This window comes from Hemicordylus capensis, chromosome 1, assembly GCF_027244095.1.
Source record: "Hemicordylus capensis ecotype Gifberg chromosome 1, rHemCap1.1.pri, whole genome shotgun sequence".
NCBI lineage: Eukaryota > Metazoa > Chordata > Lepidosauria > Squamata > Cordylidae > Hemicordylus > Hemicordylus capensis.
The window spans coordinates 368,607,966-368,628,665 of record NC_069657.1 but is presented as its reverse complement, the minus strand read 5'-3'; the positions used below and the strand labels follow the sequence as shown (position 1 = coordinate 368,628,665).

At 44.1% G+C, this 20,700-nt stretch overlaps 2 protein-coding genes across 7 annotated transcripts in view; both read right to left on the bottom strand.

Annotated features, from left to right (window-relative positions):
- LOC128344538 (solute carrier family 22 member 2-like) overlaps positions 1-10,791 on the bottom strand; it is a 32,531-nt gene extending 21,740 nt beyond the window's left edge. The window contains exons 1-3 of one of the 6 annotated variants that reach the window (XM_053294864.1): positions 9,046-9,299; positions 8,024-8,259; positions 622-908 (exon numbers count right to left, since the gene is read on the bottom strand). In XM_053294864.1, the coding sequence (XP_053150839.1) occupies positions 622-908; positions 8,024-8,259; positions 9,046-9,059 (537 nt within the window). In that variant the 5' untranslated portion in view covers positions 9,060-9,299. Of the gene's footprint in view, positions 1-621; positions 1,739-4,625; positions 4,744-8,023; positions 8,260-8,821; positions 9,300-10,619 lie in introns of those variants that run through there. The other 5 variants (XM_053294873.1, XM_053294904.1, XM_053294887.1 and 2 more) reach the window with 5 other exon arrangements.
- A 4,181-nt stretch (positions 10,792-14,972) lies between these two features.
- IGF2R (insulin like growth factor 2 receptor) overlaps positions 14,973-20,700 on the bottom strand; it is a 138,276-nt gene continuing 132,548 nt past the window's right edge. The window contains exons 45-48 of the mRNA XM_053294828.1: positions 19,546-19,732; positions 18,771-18,926; positions 17,665-17,734; positions 14,973-16,845 (exon numbers count right to left, since the gene is read on the bottom strand). Coding sequence (XP_053150803.1) covers positions 16,435-16,845; positions 17,665-17,734; positions 18,771-18,926; positions 19,546-19,732 — 824 coding nt within the window. The 3' untranslated portion in view covers positions 14,973-16,434. The remainder of the gene's footprint in view (positions 16,846-17,664; positions 17,735-18,770; positions 18,927-19,545; positions 19,733-20,700) is intronic.

Genomic DNA, 20,700 nt, shown 5'->3' with positions numbered 1-20,700 from the left:
GTCTTTGAAACACCACCTAGAAATGCGGCAGCCCCACCTAGCGAGGAAGCCCGGCTACAGCCTTGCAAGATATGGTTATAGATTTCTTTCCTGATCACTTGACACTGACTCTGCTTGAATCTTGCTAGCACCCTCACCTACTTTGAGGAGAGACGCACATTTTCGCAAGATGTAGTGAATCTTACCTAGTGACCAAATGCGCCCTAATTTGTGGAGGCAATTGATTGAAGTGGCATTCCCAAACAAACAGCAGCAGCAAATGAAGTGTACACATCTATCCCGCCCCCCCAAAAAGGTCTGCCAAAAAGTAGAGCATTTTTAGATCACAAAGTGAAGAATGCGGATGGCTGCAACGTTTAATCTAGTTCCAAATGAAGCATCATGCCTGTCACAATGCAGTAGTAGCATTAATGAAATCAGTTGTAAAATTAATGAAATGTTGGAAGTGGTGGCACAACTACTGCCCGCACTCTATGCTGAATGTTGCGATTGCTTTCTGAAGTCCCCTTGTACATGCCTCAATGATAGTTAAAGAAATCCACACTCCCCCCGCCCCCGCTGCTTTAAGTTCCTTATTTGTGATGAAGATAAGTTTTAGGAAAGGCATCTGTGTGGCCTTACCTCACTCACGATGGACTGCACTGAGGGATCATAAACCCAGCCATCTTGGCAGGTGGTAAGCGAGGCGCTGCTGTTCCCATCACTGGTGAAGCCTTCTAGTGGGTTTGTACAGCTCAGTTCTGTTGCATTCCAGTCCACGTTGTATCTCATGCACTGACCGGTGAACGTCTCTCCATTGGCCTTCCCCTTCGGAACGGTGTAATTCAACTCCTCAGAAAGAGTCCAGCCACACCTGCTGCTCAGTTCGGCAACTCCGGGACTCAGGCAACGGTGTTCCGGAATAAGACCTAGGAAAACGACACCCACATAGACTGGGGCAAAGGCAATAGAGAGCAAACAAATGAGGAAAAAGGCCCTCTTCTGGAACAGGTCAAACTCCCCGATATGCTCTAAAATATCGTCTAAGTTTGGCATTTTGGCATATGGCTGTTATTCACAGCAGTGTTCTTAACTGTGTCAAGAATAAAATGTGCTTAAACAAGCCATTTGACCAAAAGTCAGAGTGATCGTTTATAAATTATTAAGCCACTGATTGCAACTTTTATGTAAGTTTTGTTGGAAATCAAGCCTGTAGAAGAGGGTTTCTCAGGGTTGGAAAAGTGATCCTTAAGAGAAGGAAGCAAGATGACTAAGCCTCCCTTTTCCCTGTCTTGGCCTCTGTCTTGTTTTCAGCAAAAATGTCCAACATTGCTTCTCACGTTGGAAACTAGTAACTGACATGCCAAAAAAAATGTGAATGTGATCACTGCAAGAGAGAATCATTGCTCATGTCAAAGCAAGTTGACAAAGGTAAACAACCCCCCTGCCGGCAGATTTGGCCAGCCTTGGACATTGGAGCTGTGTTTATAAGAAGAGATTATCCGCTTTCTGGAGAACATTCTGTTGTCCCTCATATGCTACCTAACTTCACCCTGAGATTGATAATATATGAACAAAATACCCATAACTATAAAGGACATCATGGGGAGGAAGGCCCTGCATGTTACTGGGACTCCAGGAGATGCAGTGCATCTCTGTGTAACCCCTCGCTTCCATGTCCATAAAGGCCAGGTTAATAATAATCAGTGGTGGAGAGCAGGTTTTGCATCCACTTCAAGATTGTCCCAAGTGTAGAGCTTTGATCTACCCTAGGGTTTCTTAACCTTGGGCCCCCAGATGTTGTTGGACTGCAACTCCCATCATCCTCAGCCACAAAAGCCATGTCTGGGGATGATGGGAGTTGTAGTCCAACAACATCTGAGGGCCCAATGTTAAAAAACACTGATCTACCCCATAAGAGCCAATTATGCAGGAGAAAAGGGTGCCTCGACAAAGCCTTTTCCTGAAGTGTATTACTGTCTACTGCAGGGGGCGGCAGAGGGTGGAGGTTGAATGCAGCATGATCCACATTAAAAAATCTCATTGATCATACTACAGCACCACACTTAGCCACTGTTCCCTCTAAGGCATGTGCATGTGTACACACTCACATGGTTTTTTTTTAAATGTCTGCTCAGTTAGTTTTAGATCCTGCTCAGGTTGAATCAGGAAGGCACTATTCTGAATGCAAGTGTGCACACGCTGCCTTGATACTGCCACCCAGAAGAAAACTCATTCCGCACACATGTGAAAAAAATTAGAGGAACCACTGCACCTAGCATGTCAAGGAAGAAAGTTCAACCTAGATTTCCTCCTGACATGCCACTAGTCTATGTGCAAAGAGCCTGTTTGTGGAGATCTCTCCAGATGTGCCCCCTACCCACCCTTCAGCCTTATGTGGCATAGTTGAGGGAAAGTGTTGCCGTGATTCTGGTGATGGTATCGGCTCAATGGGAGCTGTTGAACCTTTCCCTTCCTCCGTTCTGTTTGTTGTATTGTTCTGGCTACTAACAGGCCATTCCTTTGGTCAGATAGATCACTGGATAACCACTCAGGATTTTGGTTTCCTGAATGGGAATGAATGATTGGAAGAGAGTGGGCAATCTAAGTATTTCTGAATGGGCAAGCTCTCAGAGCTGGGGGAGTTGCCACCACACCCACACCCCAGCTAAGAAGAGGAAGTGGATACCAGGCATGTGTGAAAAGGCACATAGTGTTGAGGACAGATGAGGACAGGGTCAGAAAGAACAAGGTGTGAGTTGCTAGCACTTTATAAGACAGAGGGTCTCTCTCTGGGGATCTGGTGCGAGGTACTTGGTAGGAATGCACATGTTGCTTGCTTCCATTTAAAGGTATAGTGTGCCGTCAAGTCGATTTCAATTTCTGGCACCCACAGAGTCCTGTGGTTGTCTTTGGTAGAATACAAGAGGGGTTCACTATAGCCATTGCCCGCGCAGGATGAGATGATGCCTTTCAGCATCTTCCTATATTGCTGCCTGATATAGTACCAGCAGGGATTTGAACTGGCAACCTTCTGCTTGTTAGTCAAGCATTTCCCCATGCTTTGTGAATGAAGCAGATAATACAAACACAGCATAAGTCTCCAAAGTTCTCTCTTCCAAAGGAAATGAAAATCCAAGTCAATCTGCCTTGAAACTTCTCGCAATTTGGGTAAGAGGGAGACATGCAACAGTACAATGTCAGCATACGACAGAATCCGGGGAACTGACTTATTTACAATGAAGCATTTAATATGCCCATGTTACAGCTGAACTTCAGAAAGGAGAGATTTTACAACATCCTCAAGGTCAGCAGATCTGTATAGAGGACATGTTCTGGTTCCTTATATCTTTTTAATAGGTAACCACCAGAATTCAAGATACGGGGAGGTGGGGGGGAAGCTGCTATCTGTAAGGTGTAAGGCCAATGAATAACTGGAGTATTGGCTTATAAAGTTTACAGCTGGTTAATAGATATTTCAGTTGGCTTGGCTGAGGGTACTGGAGATCCGTCATTCTTTAAATTCATGCCTACATACATTGCATGTTATATGTCACTGTCTCAAGAAGTCAGATTGAATTGCTTAAGGCCAATTTGTTACCTAGCCACCAGCACCAGCCATTTGTCCATGTTTGAAGTTTATTGTGCAGTCACAGCTGGATTGTTCCAAGATGGCAGTAGGGAGGCATCAGTTCAATGTTGCCCTTATCTTAAATCTTTGCCTCCTTAAAAAGCCTCTGGGAATAATTGTACTGTAACAAGGCTGTGGACACATTTGGAGCCATCAATGCAGGACAAGAAAGGTTCTGTATAGTGATGAAGGTACCCCTTCATCATATGCTGATTGCACAGTCTGTAGGGGAGAATTTGAATCAACCTCTCATTTAGCAGAGAAACCCAGTTTGATGAGAGCAGAGCTTAAGGAGGAGATCTGGAGACAATTGTTTAAGGTCTAAAACAAGTAAAGGGTTATTTAAAGAAGTCAGAAACTTAGACAGAAAAGCCTGCACCCTGTACTAGCTTCCTCATGGTGGAAGGAAGGAAGAAAAGAATAAAGAGGAAGAGACTAGGTATACTGAGATCTTAAGTCAGTCAGAAGAGACCTAGAGCAGAGATTGAAGATTACAGAGAGAACAAGGGGGGCACTCCTACACTCTCTAACTCTATTTCTAATGTCCGTTGTGGTCAATAGGAGGTCACTGCTGTCGAGAGTCAACGCTTATGGAGTCACAGGTCCAACACAGTTAGGCATCTAAGAGATCAGCTATGTTGCAAGAATGTCTGACCCAATTTTACAGCACTGCAGGTAAGAGCCAGCGTAGAATAGTGGGCTGAGCATTAGCCTTTGCCTCAGATGTTGATTATCCACTCAGCCATGAAGCTCCTTGGGTAGGCAAGTTATTCTTTCTCACCTAATTTACTTCAAAGCATCCTTGTCAGGATAAAAGGGGAAGGATTGGTATACATGATTTTAATGACATGGAGGAGATGGAAGAGAAGGAGGAAGGAGAAGAGGAGAGAAAATCTCCAGAGGAAGGTTAGGTTGATCATTCTTGGGCAGGCCTTGACCAGAAGGGTGGCCCATGAAGCTCCTCGGGGATTAAGCAGCAATGAAGCAAGTAGTTTTTCATAAGATTGTGACTGACCCCATACAGTTAAGCATTTGATTGGAGATTGCTTATCTCTGAATTAAAAGATTCCCACCCATGCTCTAGGCTAGGGCTGTGTGAAGCTTGTTGGCTCATTTGGATTTGGCGTGCTTTGACTGACACACACACACACACACTCCCTCCCTCCCTCCCGGCAAGGCAAAACACTGTCTGTGGGAGCTGAAGTGGAGTTGAAGTGAAAAACTAACCCAAACCCTTCAGCCCACCCCTATTTACTGTGACTGACAGGAGGCAAGAGAAAAGTCTCTATTCTTCCTCTTTGCTCTCTGGCCTGAGGGAGCATGGTGGACCGTGGACTTGGGATGCGTTGGGACTTCAGAAGAAGGAACTTCTAACAAATGAAAGGACTGGTAAAATGGGAGCTGAAAGGGAAAGTCGGGAGGGTCAAATCACTCCAGAAAGCATGGAACTTAATCAAAACCACAATAATAGAAGCTCAGTTGGAATGTATACCAAGGAGGAGGAAAGGTGCCACCAAGTTCAGAACAAAGCCAGCATGGCTAACAAGTACAGTCAGGGAAGCTATAAGAGGGAAGAAGACTTCCTCCAGAAAATGGAAGCCCTGCCCAAATTAGGAGAGCAGAAAGGAACAACCTCTGGCAAAGGAAATGCAAGGAGACAATAAGGAATGCAGAGAGAAAGATTGAGGAGCATAGAGCTAGAAGTGTCAAGGGGAATAACAAAAACTTCTTTAAATGTATCAGAAGCAGAAAACCTGACAGGGAGGCAGTTAGACCCTTAGATGATGAAGGTGTGAAAGGGATTATTAAGGGGATCACAGAGAAGCTGAACGAGTTCTTTGCATCTGTCTTCATGACACTGACCACATACTCATTCTGGAAATGAGCTTCTCAAGCTTGGAGGCTGAAGAACTCAGCCAATTTGAGGTGAGGAGAATGTTCTAAACTGTCTTGAAAAAACTAAAAATTAACACATCACCAGGGCCAGATGGCACCCACCCAAGAGTTCTGAAGGAGCTCAAGTGTGAAATTGCTGACTACTTTGCAAAAATATATAACCTAATCCCTACAAACAGGCTCTGTACCAGAGGACTGGAAAATAGCCAGTGTAACACTGATTTTCAAAAACTGATCCAGGTGGGATCCGGGAAGTTACAGGCTGGTTAACTTAACATCCGTTCTGGGCAAACTGATGGAAAGCATATTTAAAAGGACAAAATTATTAAACATATAGAAGAACAGGCCCTGCTGAAGGAGAACCAGCACGGCTTTTGCAAAAGTAAATTTTGCCTCACCAACTTTTTGGAGTTCTTTGAAAACATCAACAAGCATGTTAATAAAGGTGAACTAATTGACATTATTTACTTGGACTTCCAAGAAGCTTTTGACAAAGTTCCCCACCAAAGGCTCTTAAGAAAACTTAGCAGTCATGGCATAAAGCTTCTTTAGCTTCTTATAATTTTCAGCTTTAATTTGAACCTAACAATTGTTTTTAATCTGACTTTAAAAAAATCTATTTTATTACTTGTATCTGTGTCTATGTTATTGTTGTAAGCCACCCTGAGCAGTATTGCACTGGAGGAGCAGGGTATACATATTTTAAATAAATAATAAAGGGACAGGCTCATGTGTGGATTGATAAATGATTGAAGGACAGGAAAGAGAGCATAGGAATAAATGGACAGTCCTCTAAATGGAGAAAAGTAAGAAGTGGGGTCCCCCAAGGATCTGTACTGGGACCAGTGCTCTTTAACTTCTTGTTAAATGATCTAGAAGTTAGGGTAAGTAGCAAAGTAGTCAAATTTGCAGATGACACTGAACTATTTAGGGTAGTGAGATCCACAATAGATTGTGAGGAGCTCCAAGAGGCTCTCTCCAAACTGGGGGAGTGGGAGACAAAATGGCAAATGAATGAATGAATGAATAAATGAATGAACCCCAAGGTCCCTGGAAAGTAGGCACTGGTGTCATAGGGAGAGTCAAGACGCCCTTGGACTCAGCAGCAAGAAGGAGCCTTCACGGTGATTAACCAATGCTCTGTTCTCTGCAGCTGTAGTCCAAGGGTGTCTCACACGTAGGGACATACCACAGCCTTAAGTCCAACCAGGAAGGGTGTGCTGTGCCTACTCTGCAGGGAGTACCTGCTGGAGGACTCACCTTCCAAAAGCTGCCTGAGCAGTGGCTAAGGTGTCTAATCTATAATGTTTAGTAAGTGTGGAAGGCATCCACCAGGTAACTGTCCTACAAATATCCTGGACAGGAATGTTCATAGAGAAAGCTGCAGATGCAGCTGCAGCCTTAGTGGAGTGGGCATACAGCTTAGTGGGTGCCCTGAGATTCTGTGATTTGTAGGCCAATGCTATGTACACCTTCAACCACCTGGCTATGGTGGCAGATGTGACAGGCTGGCCCACAGAATGTGGCAAAAACAAAATAAAGAGTGACTCTGAAGTTCTAATGTGCTTTGTCCGCTTAATGTATACCTTAGGGTATCTACAGACACCAAGCTTGTGCCAGAACTTCTCTGCCAGGTGAATTGGCTTAGGGCAAAAGGCAAGCAAAATAGCATCCTGAGAGACATGGAAGGGTGAAGCCACCTTAGGTTGAAAAGGGGGGTCTGGAATGAGTTTCACAGAGTCTGCATAGAAAATACAAAGTTTTTGTGTATAGATAAGGCCCTGAGCTCAGACATTCTATGTGCCAAGGTAATGGCTATGAGGAATGCCAATTTGTTAGTTAGTTAGTTAGTTAGTTAGTTAGTTAGTTAGTTAGTTAGTTAGATTTATATGTCACCCTACTCCCATAGGACTCAGGGTGGCTTACAAGCTATAACATACACAGCAACACAATTCTATAAAATACATCTTCCATAACGTCATAACCCCAACCCCATACAGTACTCATTCCACATGACATAGTAACCATGGATTACAAGATCACTCTACGACCAGCTATCTCAGTGACTGAACACCCGACAGAACATTTCCATCTTGCATGCCTTACGGAAAGCCAACAGATCATGGAGAGCTCTAATATTATCCGGGAGACCATTCCATAGAGCCGGGGCCACCACTGAGAAGGCCCTGGCTCTCGTTGATAGCAGTTTAATATCCCTAGGGCCTGGGATCACCAAGGTATTACTTGTAGCTGATCTCAGGACCCGGTGAGGGACATAAAAGAGGGATACTCTTTAAAGGAGAGTATGCGGAGCTGGATCGTGGACAGAGGCTTGAAGGGCAGGGGAAGAGGCCTGGAGTGGCTTTAGGACAGTATGTAGTTTCCAAGTAAGAAAACGATGGACCACTGGAGGTGACAGAAGAGTAGCAGCCTTTAGGAAACATTTCAGGTGACGATGGCACTGCATGGATCGTTGCGATGTCCCTGAGATGCGGCCCACCATTGACGCGGCCTGACCTTTCAAGGTGTTTGCAGATAGTCCCTGGTTCAGCCCATCTTGTAGGAACTGCAGCAGATGTTTCATGGTGGCTGTTCCCTTGGGTACTCCGTGGAGTGCTGACCATCTCAGGAAGGATCTCCATGTGTATTGGTAGATGCTGTCAGTGGAAGGCCGCCTGGATGTGAGCATCGTGTTGAGCACTTTAGCCAAGTGGCTGTGCTGTTTTAGGATGCATCGTTCAGTTTCCAGGTGGCTAGTGATGAAGAAAAACTTTATTTGGGTCTAGTTTGGGCCTAGTCAAGATTCTAGGCAAGGCCTCTAAGTTTGGATTTCCTCTAAGTTTGTACATTTGTTTGTACACACACACCACACACAGCTACAGACTGTAGGCTAGTTGGTATTAGGGATGTTTTATGGTACTTGCTGTTAACCAACGGGTTACTATCTACTTGGTAGACGATAGCCAATTTTGTACGTACCAAGGAGGAGAAAACTTTATAGTTCAAAGAAACTTTAGTGAATTCTGCAGAATAACAAAGTGGCCGTCTAGGGGATAGCTCCCAAAGACAAGACGGACCTAAGATGGTGTCCGTCCAAAGCTTTTATACAACAATTGATACATCTGAATACATCATCATTCACAACAAGCCAGCCAGGTAGTCCAGTAGTAAAAACCCAATTTAGGCCAACAGGCTTACAATACTACCATTGTTAAAGAAGTGCTTATGCAGCCTCTAGGAGGCAGTTCAGATACCAGCATCATCACCTCTCCTGACCAGTAGGCCAGAACAAAGCAAGGCATAGAGAATACATACTATGTTGCAAGCTACAAGGTCTGCGAGGCACAGAGTATGAGGACCAAAGCATACTAAGCAGATTCTTTCCCACTGACATACATTCAGGAATACAAGATGGAGGGGACTCTTGCTCTCTTCAGCTACCATCCAAATGGTGTAGCAAGAGCTCAGTTCTCCATTAACTATATACCCTAGGATCAATACATATAGATCAATATGAAATACTTAGATTCACGGGTTACATTAATGTTAACATGGCCAAATGGATTTCAGTACAGCTACAGGGTTGCTATGGTAACAGAATGCATCTAAGTACTGTTTGGAAGGAATTGGAACAACATATAGGCCAAAGTATTAAGAACTGCTGGCAAATGGTGATTGGTGCATACTCTCACTGTTGCTAGTAATAGCCTGATGTTTGACCTTTAATGTAATTGGCTAACTGGTTATGCTATATGCTCCTGATTGGAGAAACTTTGCAATCCTGACTTTGCATAATGTTGTAGCTTTATTCTATTGTGATTGGTTCAGACAAGTGTGCTGTAAGCCCCTAATTAGTGGGCCTATGTTTCCTGTGAGATCTGTGTATACAGCACTTTTGCCCAGTCTACTGTGTGTGCAGGCACCCGGCATGTCATGACAATAAATCTTGAACCTGATGGATGGTGTGGCCTCTGCTCATCAAACCAACTCCTGGAGATTTCTCCAACATTAGCCTTAACCAGCCTGGATCTGGGTGCCACACCAGTCCTTGCTGAAGAAGATCTGACATGACTGGGAGTACCAGATGTGGTTCTGTGGACAGGTTGGTGAGGTCCACGAATCACGGTCTCCTCAGCTAGAATGGATCACCTGGATGATTTGTGCTTTCAGGATCTTGACTCTGCAAAGCACACGTGCTAGGAGCGGAGTGGGAGGAAATGCGTAAAGGAGGCCTTCCGGCCATGGCGAGGAGAGCGTGTCCACTGCTTCTGCTTGGCGGCATGGGAATCTAGTGAAGAAATGAGGAGCTTGAGCATTGACTGGTGTTGCAAAGAGGTCCACTGTCAGAAAGCTGACGTGTTCAGTGATTTGTTGGAATGCTCTCGAATTGAGATGCCATTCCCCCAGAAACAGGTCTGAGCAACTCAGCCAGCCTGCTACTGTGTTCAGGTCACCCTTTACGATATGAGCTGCCAGGGATGCCACGTGGTGTTCTGCCTACTAAAAGAGTAGGAAAGTTTCTGCTTGCAGAGATTTGGACCTGGTTCCCCCTTGGTGATTTATGTGTGCTTTCGCCATGGTGTTGTCCGTGCGGATGAGGACGTGACGGTGATGAATCATGGATTGGCACTCTCATAGGGCTGGTTGAATGGCTCTGAGTAACAGCCAGTTTATGCTGTGTTGGTGCTCCTGTCCCGACCACTTGCCTTGAGCAAATTGGCGTAAGCAATAGGCTCCCCAGCCTCTCTTGCTGGCATCTGGCGTTACTATGACTGGGCATGGGGGTCCAGAAATTCATTGCCCACAGACAAATGTGGTGGAGTGATCCACCAGCGTAGGGAGTGGAGAACCTGTGGCATCAGGACTACCCATCTGTTGGACTTCACCGCAATGTCCAAATTTCTTTTTCTCCTTAGATTCAACTAAGATGTCTTTTAGTGCAGCGTTCCCAAACAATTTTTCTCCTTCGTAAGGGACATGTGGGGCCCGGTTGGTTTTGGAAGCAGCATCTACCTGCCAGTATTTTAGCCACAAATTCTGATAGCCCGCCACCGAGGCTCTAGCTGCCCTAGATGCAAAACGCAGGAGTAGCATCTGAGATAAAAGCCTGTACCTTGTGTAACTTTAAGAGTGTTTGGCGCAATCTAGCTTGATCTGAAGGAGGATCTTGAATTAAATCATCCAGCCAGATTAGGGACACCCTCGCAACCATAGAGGCTGCTGCAGAGGCCCTCATTGGCGATTCAGTTGGCTCGTGTGAGTATTTCAGGGCCTCTTCCATGTGCTTGTCTGTGGGGTCTCTAAGAGCAGATTCTCCGCATTAGCCCTTTTTGACGAAGTGGACATAGTCCATTCGCTCTTTGCCACTTCCATGAACTGTTTTGGGAGTGGAAGATACACATCATTAGGTTTCGAACCTGGGAAGACCAGAGCACTTTTACTAGTTGGTTGGGCCTCCTGGGAGGAAAGAGGATTAAGATCCAGAGCATGTACTGTTATGGCGATAAGGGGTGCCTCTGAAGATTCAGGTTCTAGGCTATCAGACCGTTCGTCTTCAGATTGTGGCTGCTCTGGATCCCTGCCTCCCAGTGGGTCAGCGGGTAGGCCTGGCATGTCAGGTGCCATGAGGTCCTCATCTAGAGGAATAACAGGGATTAGGTTGACTGGAGGTCCTTGTGGAGGCCTCCACGGCAGTTCAGTGGGCAAAAACCCTGTTCCTCCAGGGGTTGGGGCCCTGTGGAGGCTGCTTCAGACAGTTCAGATGAGTGTGCACTCCATTCTCTGTTTAGATCTAGATCTCTCTCTTTTAGACTTTGTGTTTCCTCTTTTTCTTCACTTTTTTAATGGCTGGCACCTTCGAAGCGGAAAAAGCCAGACTGGAAGAAGAGGAGGAGACCCATTTGGCTCACTTCTGCTTTTTGGATTTTAGCTTTTCATATCTCTCAAAGGAACTTGCCAACAAGTCCTTGAACCATGAATGGCAGGCAGGAGGCATGTCCCCAGGTAACTACACTAACAGCTGGTCTGAAGGAGCATTTTCGGTCAGACTAGATGACCTCGAGGGACCCAGGGCAGGAGGAATAGAAGTTTAAGTAGCCCCAACTTCGGCTGAGCTAACTGGGTCAGTAGGTGCTGCTGTAGCCAAGCTCCGGGTTTCCACTGTGTGAGTCGGTGCTGTTTGTTCTGAGGCTGCTAGTTCTGCTCCTGTTTCTTCTGAGGATGCCCCCATTCTTGCCAGCATAGTTCTCTTTGGGGACTTCTGGCTGGAGGATGCCATTGCTGGCAGGAATGGGCCCACTCAGCCTTCCGTGCGCCCCGTGAGACCTCATGGGCATACGAGGCTAGATTGTTTGCAAAAGTTACTAAAAGCAATAACTTGCAAATAGGCAACTAAACTCTCCAATAAAGTACCACCCAATAATCAGTTGATCCAGCCCAGCAATGCATACACGCAAGCCGAGTACTCGCATCCCCTGGTGGACTGGGAGCTGTGTACCCCAAAAAGAGTAAGCTGGATAGTTCCCATTACCAGCACTGGTTCTCTGTACTATGGACGCACAGTTCCAAGTACTGGATGTCAGAGCTTTGACATAACCGAGCGCTGTAGGCAAGAGGAGGAATTATGGATTCTGCCCTACACACAAGTTTGCCAAAGAATGGCCAGCCACTGCTACAACACACACCTGTGCCTGGATTGAGAACCAGCAATTTTCAACACCTTGGCTTATTTTAAAAAATTGTTTGTACACATACCACACACAGCTACAGACTGTAGGCTGGTTGGTATTAGGGATGTTTTAGGGTACATGCTCCTACATTAAGGTTAACATGGCCAGATGGCAGCATACTTAGGTGGTTTGAATCCAGGGAGAATTCAGCATCCATGGAGAAGTGTCTGTGCAGTGTCCTCACTATACATTTTAAGGCAGGGATTTCCAACCTTGAGATCCCAGAGGCTGCTGAAATCCCATCCTCCCCAGCCACAACAGCCATTGTGGTTGAGGATGAGGGGAGTTGTCTAACATTGTCTGGGAAGCAAGATTGAGAACTCCTGGGGTTGGGTTTTTTTTTGTTTTTGGGGGGAGGAGGGACCAGCCTTTTTTCAAAGGTAAGGCATGGACTATATCAGGCAGCAGCAATATAGGAAGATGCTAAAAAGCATCATTTCATACTGTATAGGAGATGGCAATGGCAAACCCCTCCTGCATTCAACCAAAGACAACCACAGGGCTCGGTGAGCACCAGGAGTTGAAATCGACTTGACGGCACACTTTACCTTTTAAGGCATGGAGAAAAGGGAAGACTTCATAACAGCAACTATTCTAACCACCCGCACCACCCGATAAGTTATGAGACATCTATAGTGAAGGTTGTCTCCCCTCAATGTTAAAAATGAGCAGTGGATAGTTAAAAGAAGGGCCCTGCTGGATCAGTCCAAAGCTTAATCTAGTCCCATTTCTCAAAGTGACAAAAGAAGATACCCTGGGAAGCACAGAAAAGGGACATGTAGAAAACAGCTGTCTCCTACCATTGCTTCCCTGCAGCCGGCATCCAGAGGGCAGTGCCTCTGAACTGGGAGATAGCAGATAACTAACATGATTAGTAGCCATTGGTAAGACTTGTTTTCCCTGAACTTATTTAAATTACCTTAAAAACACCTAGGTTAGTGGCCATACCACCTCTAGTGGTAATGAGTCCCATAAAAATACCCTGTGTGCAGTACTTCCTGTTGAACATTGACCCCATTGGCAACATAAAGGGGTGGTGATATTTGCCATGAACTCTCCTGCAGCGAATGTAGAGTTTTGCTCAGTTTGTCACTGTGGAAACTCATGAACTCAGCAAGCAGCTGCACATCACCTGGAGACAAGTCATCCAATGCAGAGCATTGAGGGTAAACATACTGAACTTGCTGTGCAGGGGAAGTTCTCAAGAAGCTAGCAGAGGCAAGTATATGTTTCTATTCTTTGAGACTTTTCCCAAAGACAGATCAAGTATAAGCAGAATTCTCAGGATAAACTAGCTCCCAATGTCTATTATGCTGATAAATAAATCTAATTGGTTAGAACCACCAATTAATGGTTTTTTATTGGACTCCAGTATTAATGCAGATCACTGCTGTACCTGGGATAGTATACTTGACAGCATTTTGCAGGAAGACATAGTTTTGGGCAGGCAGGATATTAAGGCTTGTCACAGAAGGCAGTCTTCTCTTGCAAGAAGTATTGTGTTATCTGGAGTGATCCCACTTGTGTGCAACTCATCCCTACTAGACCGGCATCACTTTGACTAAAGCATACATTTTCCTAAGCATAAACCTCTAAGGATAAATCACTCTTTGAAGAGCAATACAGTAAGAACTTCATCCCCTCTCCCCACAAAGGAAGGTATTGTTAATCTGCGGGCTGTTCAAGTATGCTAAGTTCCACATCCATTCCTGTATTGCTCAGACATGTGGTAGCCTTAAATTGCCTTAGCTTATCCTTGAAAACGGATACTAACATAAAGGTAAAGTTATTAATATAGGGAAAAGATGCACTTGACAATATTATGTCGATAAGACCAGATGCATAACAGCTGTCATTTCCAAAACATGTTTTATGACAAAGAGAAAGAGTGAAGTGTATGTATGTAGTGTCATTAAAAAGTGAGTGGGATCAGGATGCAACAACTATGACATGCATTCACTTTACGCCGTTGACAGTTTTAGATGGTCTTCTCCAGCATTGTATTTTCAAGAGGGAATTTCATGTCTTGTTCTCTAATGTGCAAGAGGCACAGCTGCGAAGACATAACCTTGCCTGCTCTCAGTATTGAATCATTGCAACCCCAATGGGCATGGAAAACTCTGGTGCAGAAAGTTTCATCATGTGACCCTATCCCATACTCTGCTGGAAGTGGGAACAAGGAAAAATACACGAGAAACTTAGACCACAGTTACAGCTCACAAATGTTAGGAAGACATGCTCAGTACTTCCAGGAGGATTTAAACTCTTCTTGGGATTTACATTGGCCTGAGCAGAACAACTGGTCACTGATTAACTTCTTTCACCCTTTTGCTGGAAGACTGGAAGTGTGCACTGAGTAGGGAGCTCCCACATGCAGTGGCATTTCTGTAGTTCTGTTGCATATGAAGTGAGGCTGGCCTGTCGCCAAGTTCTGTCTCATTCTCATTGATACCATTTTCAGTGCTTAAGTGTCACCCTCTCCAGAGCAGCCAGCCCAAATCAGTACTTATAATCAAGCCCTTTCCAAGCACACAGTGGAGTGTCCTTTTGTCTACATGGATAATTCTGGAGCAATTCCATTTTAGACAATTTCAAATTGATACCACATCATATGGTTTGTTGGATGTTTAAACTCTGAAATTGCATACATGCTTTTAATGCAGAAACTAAAAACTCCTTCGTTTAAAGACCCATTATAAATATATTTAAACGAGAAAAAAATTTACTTCTCTTATGGATTGTTACAGAACATAGTAATTTAGCTTTTATTGAAATTGTTTGAACACTTTGTTACATTAAATCAGATTCCAAATGGGAACCTTATGGAAACCATTCTGGGTAGGAAAGGTACAAAGAAAGAAGAGTGTCTGGTCAGTACAAGTACCATTAGATGGTATATAAAACCTCTCTCGTTGCCCAAAAGACCATGGAACACTGAGCAGGTGCCAAGTGCTTGCAGAAACTGGAGGATCGTCATCTGGTCTTGCCAATGATGTTATTTAATCCAGCATATCACTTTTACTGCAGTGTTCAGGGAGTACTGAAAGGCTTTTGCCTATCATTGTCAATACCCCAAGTATATATAAAAAAGGGTACGTACCTGTGCAATAAAGGATTCGGAGGGCCTGTGGGTTTCAAGTGGACCAACACACCTTCCAGGGCAGTGAAGCTGATGTTCTAGAAATCGTATAGCTTGGCCTGGAACAAATTAGCTCCACATGGTGGGGTTATGAACTTTTTATTTTAGAAGAGCTATTTTTCCAAAGTGGACAAAGGTTTTCCATCTTTCTAGTCCCCGAGGCAGGATATTATTTTTTTTTTTTTTAAAAAAGGTACCATTTTCTTCACATCACAGCAGCATTCTGGTGAGAGGAGCTGTGGTAGGGAAATTCAGTCCCTTCAAGAGCAGTGAGGAATTCATCTGGAGAAGGGACACATTCTCTTTAGTGTAATTAGAGTTCAGGGAGAGCTCTGGTGTTTCACCAACATCTTTGTAAATACTGATTAAAGACTTCATGTGATTTATACCCAAACACCCGAGACTTATCATGCAAGAAGAACAGCCACTGTTCTAGGCTAAAGCTATAAATATCTGTATCTTCCAGTAAAAACCATTTTCAAATCATAACCAGCCATCTTAAGTTAGAATACAGGAATCAAATTTACAGGCAATTTTCTCAAACCAGCTCCAAAATGTACATACATCAAAAGCAACCTAGCAAATGCACGGAAACCCCTCATCTCCACTTTATGGGACAGTCAATCTGCAGAACCAATATCCTGCCTGCAGGAAGGACACATTGCCTATTATTTCCTGTGAACCTGAGTAGCGAGAGCAATAAATAGATAAGAATGTTAAAATGCAAGCCTCATTTTGAAGCTGAGGGGTTCATTCAGATTTGATCATACCCTTTGAAAACATTCTGCAGCCCCTATGAATCCAAGTAAGGGGAAAGAGCACAAATCCTAACTTAGGGGGAGAACTGTCATCATTCAGTTCACTGGTGCCAGAAATCCAGTCAGCACTAAATCAGTCATTAACAACAAGGACTGACCCTCCCCCGCCACGTTCCCTTTGAACCATTCCCTTGCAAAAGGCATCTGCAGCTAAAGTCTTCATATTTGGTTGGTGTTTTGTCGTACCATCTTATATTTACACACACACACATATACACAGAATTTCGATTAGGCACAACAGAGTTAAACTTTCAACAAGTCCTCATCACTGTCATCATGAAATGATGCTGTATTTGCCGAGTTCTGCAGTTTCCTTTGGCCAAAAGCAGCGCTGCCTTTACTATTATTGCGGCCATTGAGCAGACCAGCCTTACTGCTGCTTGAAAAGTTAACAGCCTCGTTGTAATGAGGCCTACTTATGTCTGAGCCTCTGGTCTGGACAGCCCTGGCTGACTGAATCTTCACTTCTGGTATCGTTAGAACTTCATCCTCACTGTCCATGTCGTCCACATGAAGGGATGTGAGGGCCTCCGATTTAACTGCTTTACTGGAGATGTGTCCATTTTCTTGCCCGTCATTTCTAGACTTGCGATTTGGTGAAGCAATTTCTTCTATGAGCCACTCGGTTTCATTTTCACTCACTTCAGTGTTTATCTGTCACATTCAAGGGAGTGCAGTTAGTGAATAGCATTTTAAGAGCATTCCACTATTACTCTACAGATGTTCAAGTCTGACACATTTTCTTTTCCTCCCCTTTTATTTTTCCTACTGGGAACCTTCAGGAAACAATCCTTTCCTGAAGTAATCCTAACTGAACAAGCAGAGTTACTCACTCTTCAGAAGCAACAGCTACTAGAAATCACTAGATTAAAACATCTGAAACAACTGTTCCTTCACGGCAAAGTGCGCATGCACAGCAGTAATTTCTATTAGCCATTTCCTTGAAAAACAATTTACTCTAAACACGCTGGAAATTGGAATTGCTTCAACAAATATTTGTATATCCCTAGAAGTGTGGTCTGCTCACCATATCAGGGAGTTGCCTACTGTTTGCTGAGCTTCTGTCTTTGGAAATCTTCTCTTTATTGATGTCCAGTCAATATTTGTTAGCTTGAAAATTAGCTCGTTTAGTGTTGCATTTGTCTTAAATCCCTTAAAATATAGTCCTATACACAGCCAGATATTCTCAATGTTTCCCACGGTTACTCAAATGCAAAACAAGTGGAAAAATATTTTTCATAGAACTATTCCAAACTGGGAGGGGATGGGGCTGACAATTGGATGCTATGAATAGGTTTCAGAAGTCGGTGCTATATATGGGTCCCCCCGATCAAAGTTAGTCCTGTTTCTCTCATGACACACACACTTGCATGAAATTAAGTGCAATCGATTTTAATGGCTTTCACAACTATGTGGGCCATTCACCTTCAATAGCAAAACCTTTGATATGCCTATATACCCAGGAGCATTTACCTTTGTGTACTTATAGGAAACATTTGATGATCTTCGACAGCAGTTGGCTATCTTTTGCTTCACTGTTTCTCTACAAACAAAAAGCTAGTGTTACACACTTTGACATTTCACTCTATCACACACCCACTAATTCAGTTCCATTCATAACTGCTGGCCCAACCCTACCTCAAATTTTACATAAAGCAATTACATGTGGATGTACATGCGGTTTACATTTCCACTATAATGGCTGAAAAGAAAACTTGCAGGACTTATGGTTGAGATGAGTAACCTACGCTGAGCAAGCTCCCAAACCACCCATCATCATTTGTTCAATCAACTGCAGATATTGCCCCATAAGTACATGGAAGGGAATTTGCAAGGGATAGATGTGCATGAGCATCATCATGAGCTTGTGTCCCCCACCGTGCAACTGCCCCTTCAGCAGGTAGAGGCTATAACAGAAAGAGGGAGATAAGAATGGAGACTGGTGAGCAACAGCAACTATGGTAAAGGGAACTGAAAAAGAAAAGAGGAAGCTGTCATGATAGTAAAGTGGAGGAAAGAAGCTCCTTGGCCACAGTAAGAAGCAAAAAGGTAACCGCAGGAGCAGGACACCAATAGCAGTAGCTGAGCATCTAGGCAGGCTTCCCCAACCTGCGGCCCTCCAGATGTTGCTGAACTACAACTCCCAGCATACCCAGCCACAATAAATTTGTGGCTAGGGATGCCGGGAGTTGTAGTTCAGCAACATCTGGAGGGCTGCAGGTTGGGGAAGCCTGATCTAGAGGATTATCTAGACAGCAGCTTTCCTAAGAACAGCTGTGACCAAGAAAGGAAGGGCCTCCAGGAGGAGGGATCACTAGCATTGGGACCTTTGATACTCTTGCTGCTGGTTTTCTGCTGCAGTCATTATGCCAAGCCAGTCTGGGCTAGAAGTTATCAGCATTGTCCTACTAAGATTCATGTGCATTGGATAAACTACCTTGCAGGCATGGCATTCAAATCCAAACCAGAAGCACCCTAAAATACTAGTTTACAGGGGTTTGCAAGCAGCATGGAGCAGAATGAAGAGGCCAGGAAGTCAAGAGGGGGGAAAAAACTATTTATCCTTCTTTCAGACTTACCTTCTTTCCTTTTTATAAAGTAAAAGGATTACTAGACACGCTGTAAGAACCACAAGCAGCAAACTCAGCACTGCACCAACAGCTTGGCTTCTTCCTGAGAGACCTTTATAAACATGATCTTCCACAGAAATTTGGTCATTTGTCTTCGCAGGGCTTCTGCAGGTGACATAAGAAACTGTGATGAGGTCAGACACAGGAGCAACAGTACTCGATAGCCTTTTACAGATTAGATATGGAATACCAAACATTTTTGCCAAGCTACTTGTGGTGAAGCATGTAGAGAAATGTGGTTTTTGAAGAGGTTGTTAACAACTACATTCATACCAATGGTTTAAATCCCTGCTTCTCTGAGCTGTCCAGCATGCACAAAATGTTCTTCAAATTAAGTCACTCATGTTGGCCCCAAAGTCAGGGGCAGTCAGGTGAGCAAACAACCTACCAAATGTAGTTCCTAAGCTTTCTATAAAGCACTAGGGCACGGTTTCTTAACCTTGGGCCCCCAGATGTTGTTGGACTACAACTCCCATAACCCCCAAGCAAAAGCCATTGCAGCTGAGGATTCTGGGAGCTGTAGTCCAACATCTGAGGGCCCAAGGTTAAGAAACCCTGCACTAGGGAATGACTGCCATAGTGCTATGGTTAGCACTGAGTTCCGTCACCAGATGCTGCTCATGATACATTTCCCATGGGCTCTTCAGAGAGCTCTGCTATTCCATGTAGTAAGAACCAAGTCTCATTATTCTATGAAATCAATGCAGGAGAAGAGTTCACTTACACCAATGGGCAGACTGCTGAGGTGTACCAAGTAAATAAGTACTGGCAGTCTGATGACTCATGAAGGAAACTGGGGATGCCTTCCTTGGCCTGCTGGCTGCAGTGGAAGAAAATAGTTGACGATACAAACTTTGTTTTGTCTCTACCACATGGCGAACTGGAGGAGAACACAACTTCCAAATCATCATCTACAAAAAAGGGAAGAAGGTTAGAATGATTTCACAAGTAATTTTGAACATGAACCTGCCATTCATAATAAACCGCCCTGAGCCTTTTGGAAGGGCGGTATAAAAGTTTTAATAATAAATAAATAATAAATAATAAGACCCAGAAAGTTCTCTCGTCTTGGAGGCAGGGGGTGGTAACCAGATTCCCTTTGTATAGCTAAAATGTCAAGACTCAACATTGAAATAGGTACTTTTCAAACTCTTTTCAGGCCAGACATGTGCACTCCTAGCGTGTGGTTAACCTTTGTGCATACCTCAAATAAGAATATTTGCAAAACTAATTTTAATTTATATCCTGCTCTTTCTCCAAGGAACCCAAGGCAGTGTACATGGTTATGTTTATCCTCACAACCATCCTGTGAGGTAGGTTATGCATTTTGTAGAGAGAAATGTGTATGCACATGTATTCGTGCAGTAGTTCTTAAACTTGAGTCCCCAGCTGTTGTTGAATTACAGCTCCCATCATCCCCAGCTACAATGGCCTTGGCAGGAGATTATGGCAGCTGTAGTCCAACATCATCTGGAGACCCACATTTGAGAAACTTAGTATTAAATGCATTTATGTGTTGAGTAAGGTCTTATTTATCACCATAAGCAATAAACACAGGCACTAAACACTTGACAGCACTGAACAAGTTTATATTAAGTGCCGTCAAGTCGGTGTCAACTCTTAGCAACCACATAGATTCTCTCCAGGATGATCTGTCTTCAACTTGGCCTTTAAGGTCTCTCAGTGGTGCATTCATTGCGGTCCTATTAGAGTCCATCCACCTTGCTGCTGGCTGTCCTCTTCCCTTCAACTTTTCCCAGCATTATGGACTTCTCAAGGGAGCTGGGTCTTTGCATAATGTGTCCAAAGCATGATAGTCTGAGCATGGTCATTTGTGCCTCGAGTGAAAATTCTGGATTGATTTGTTCTATGATCCATT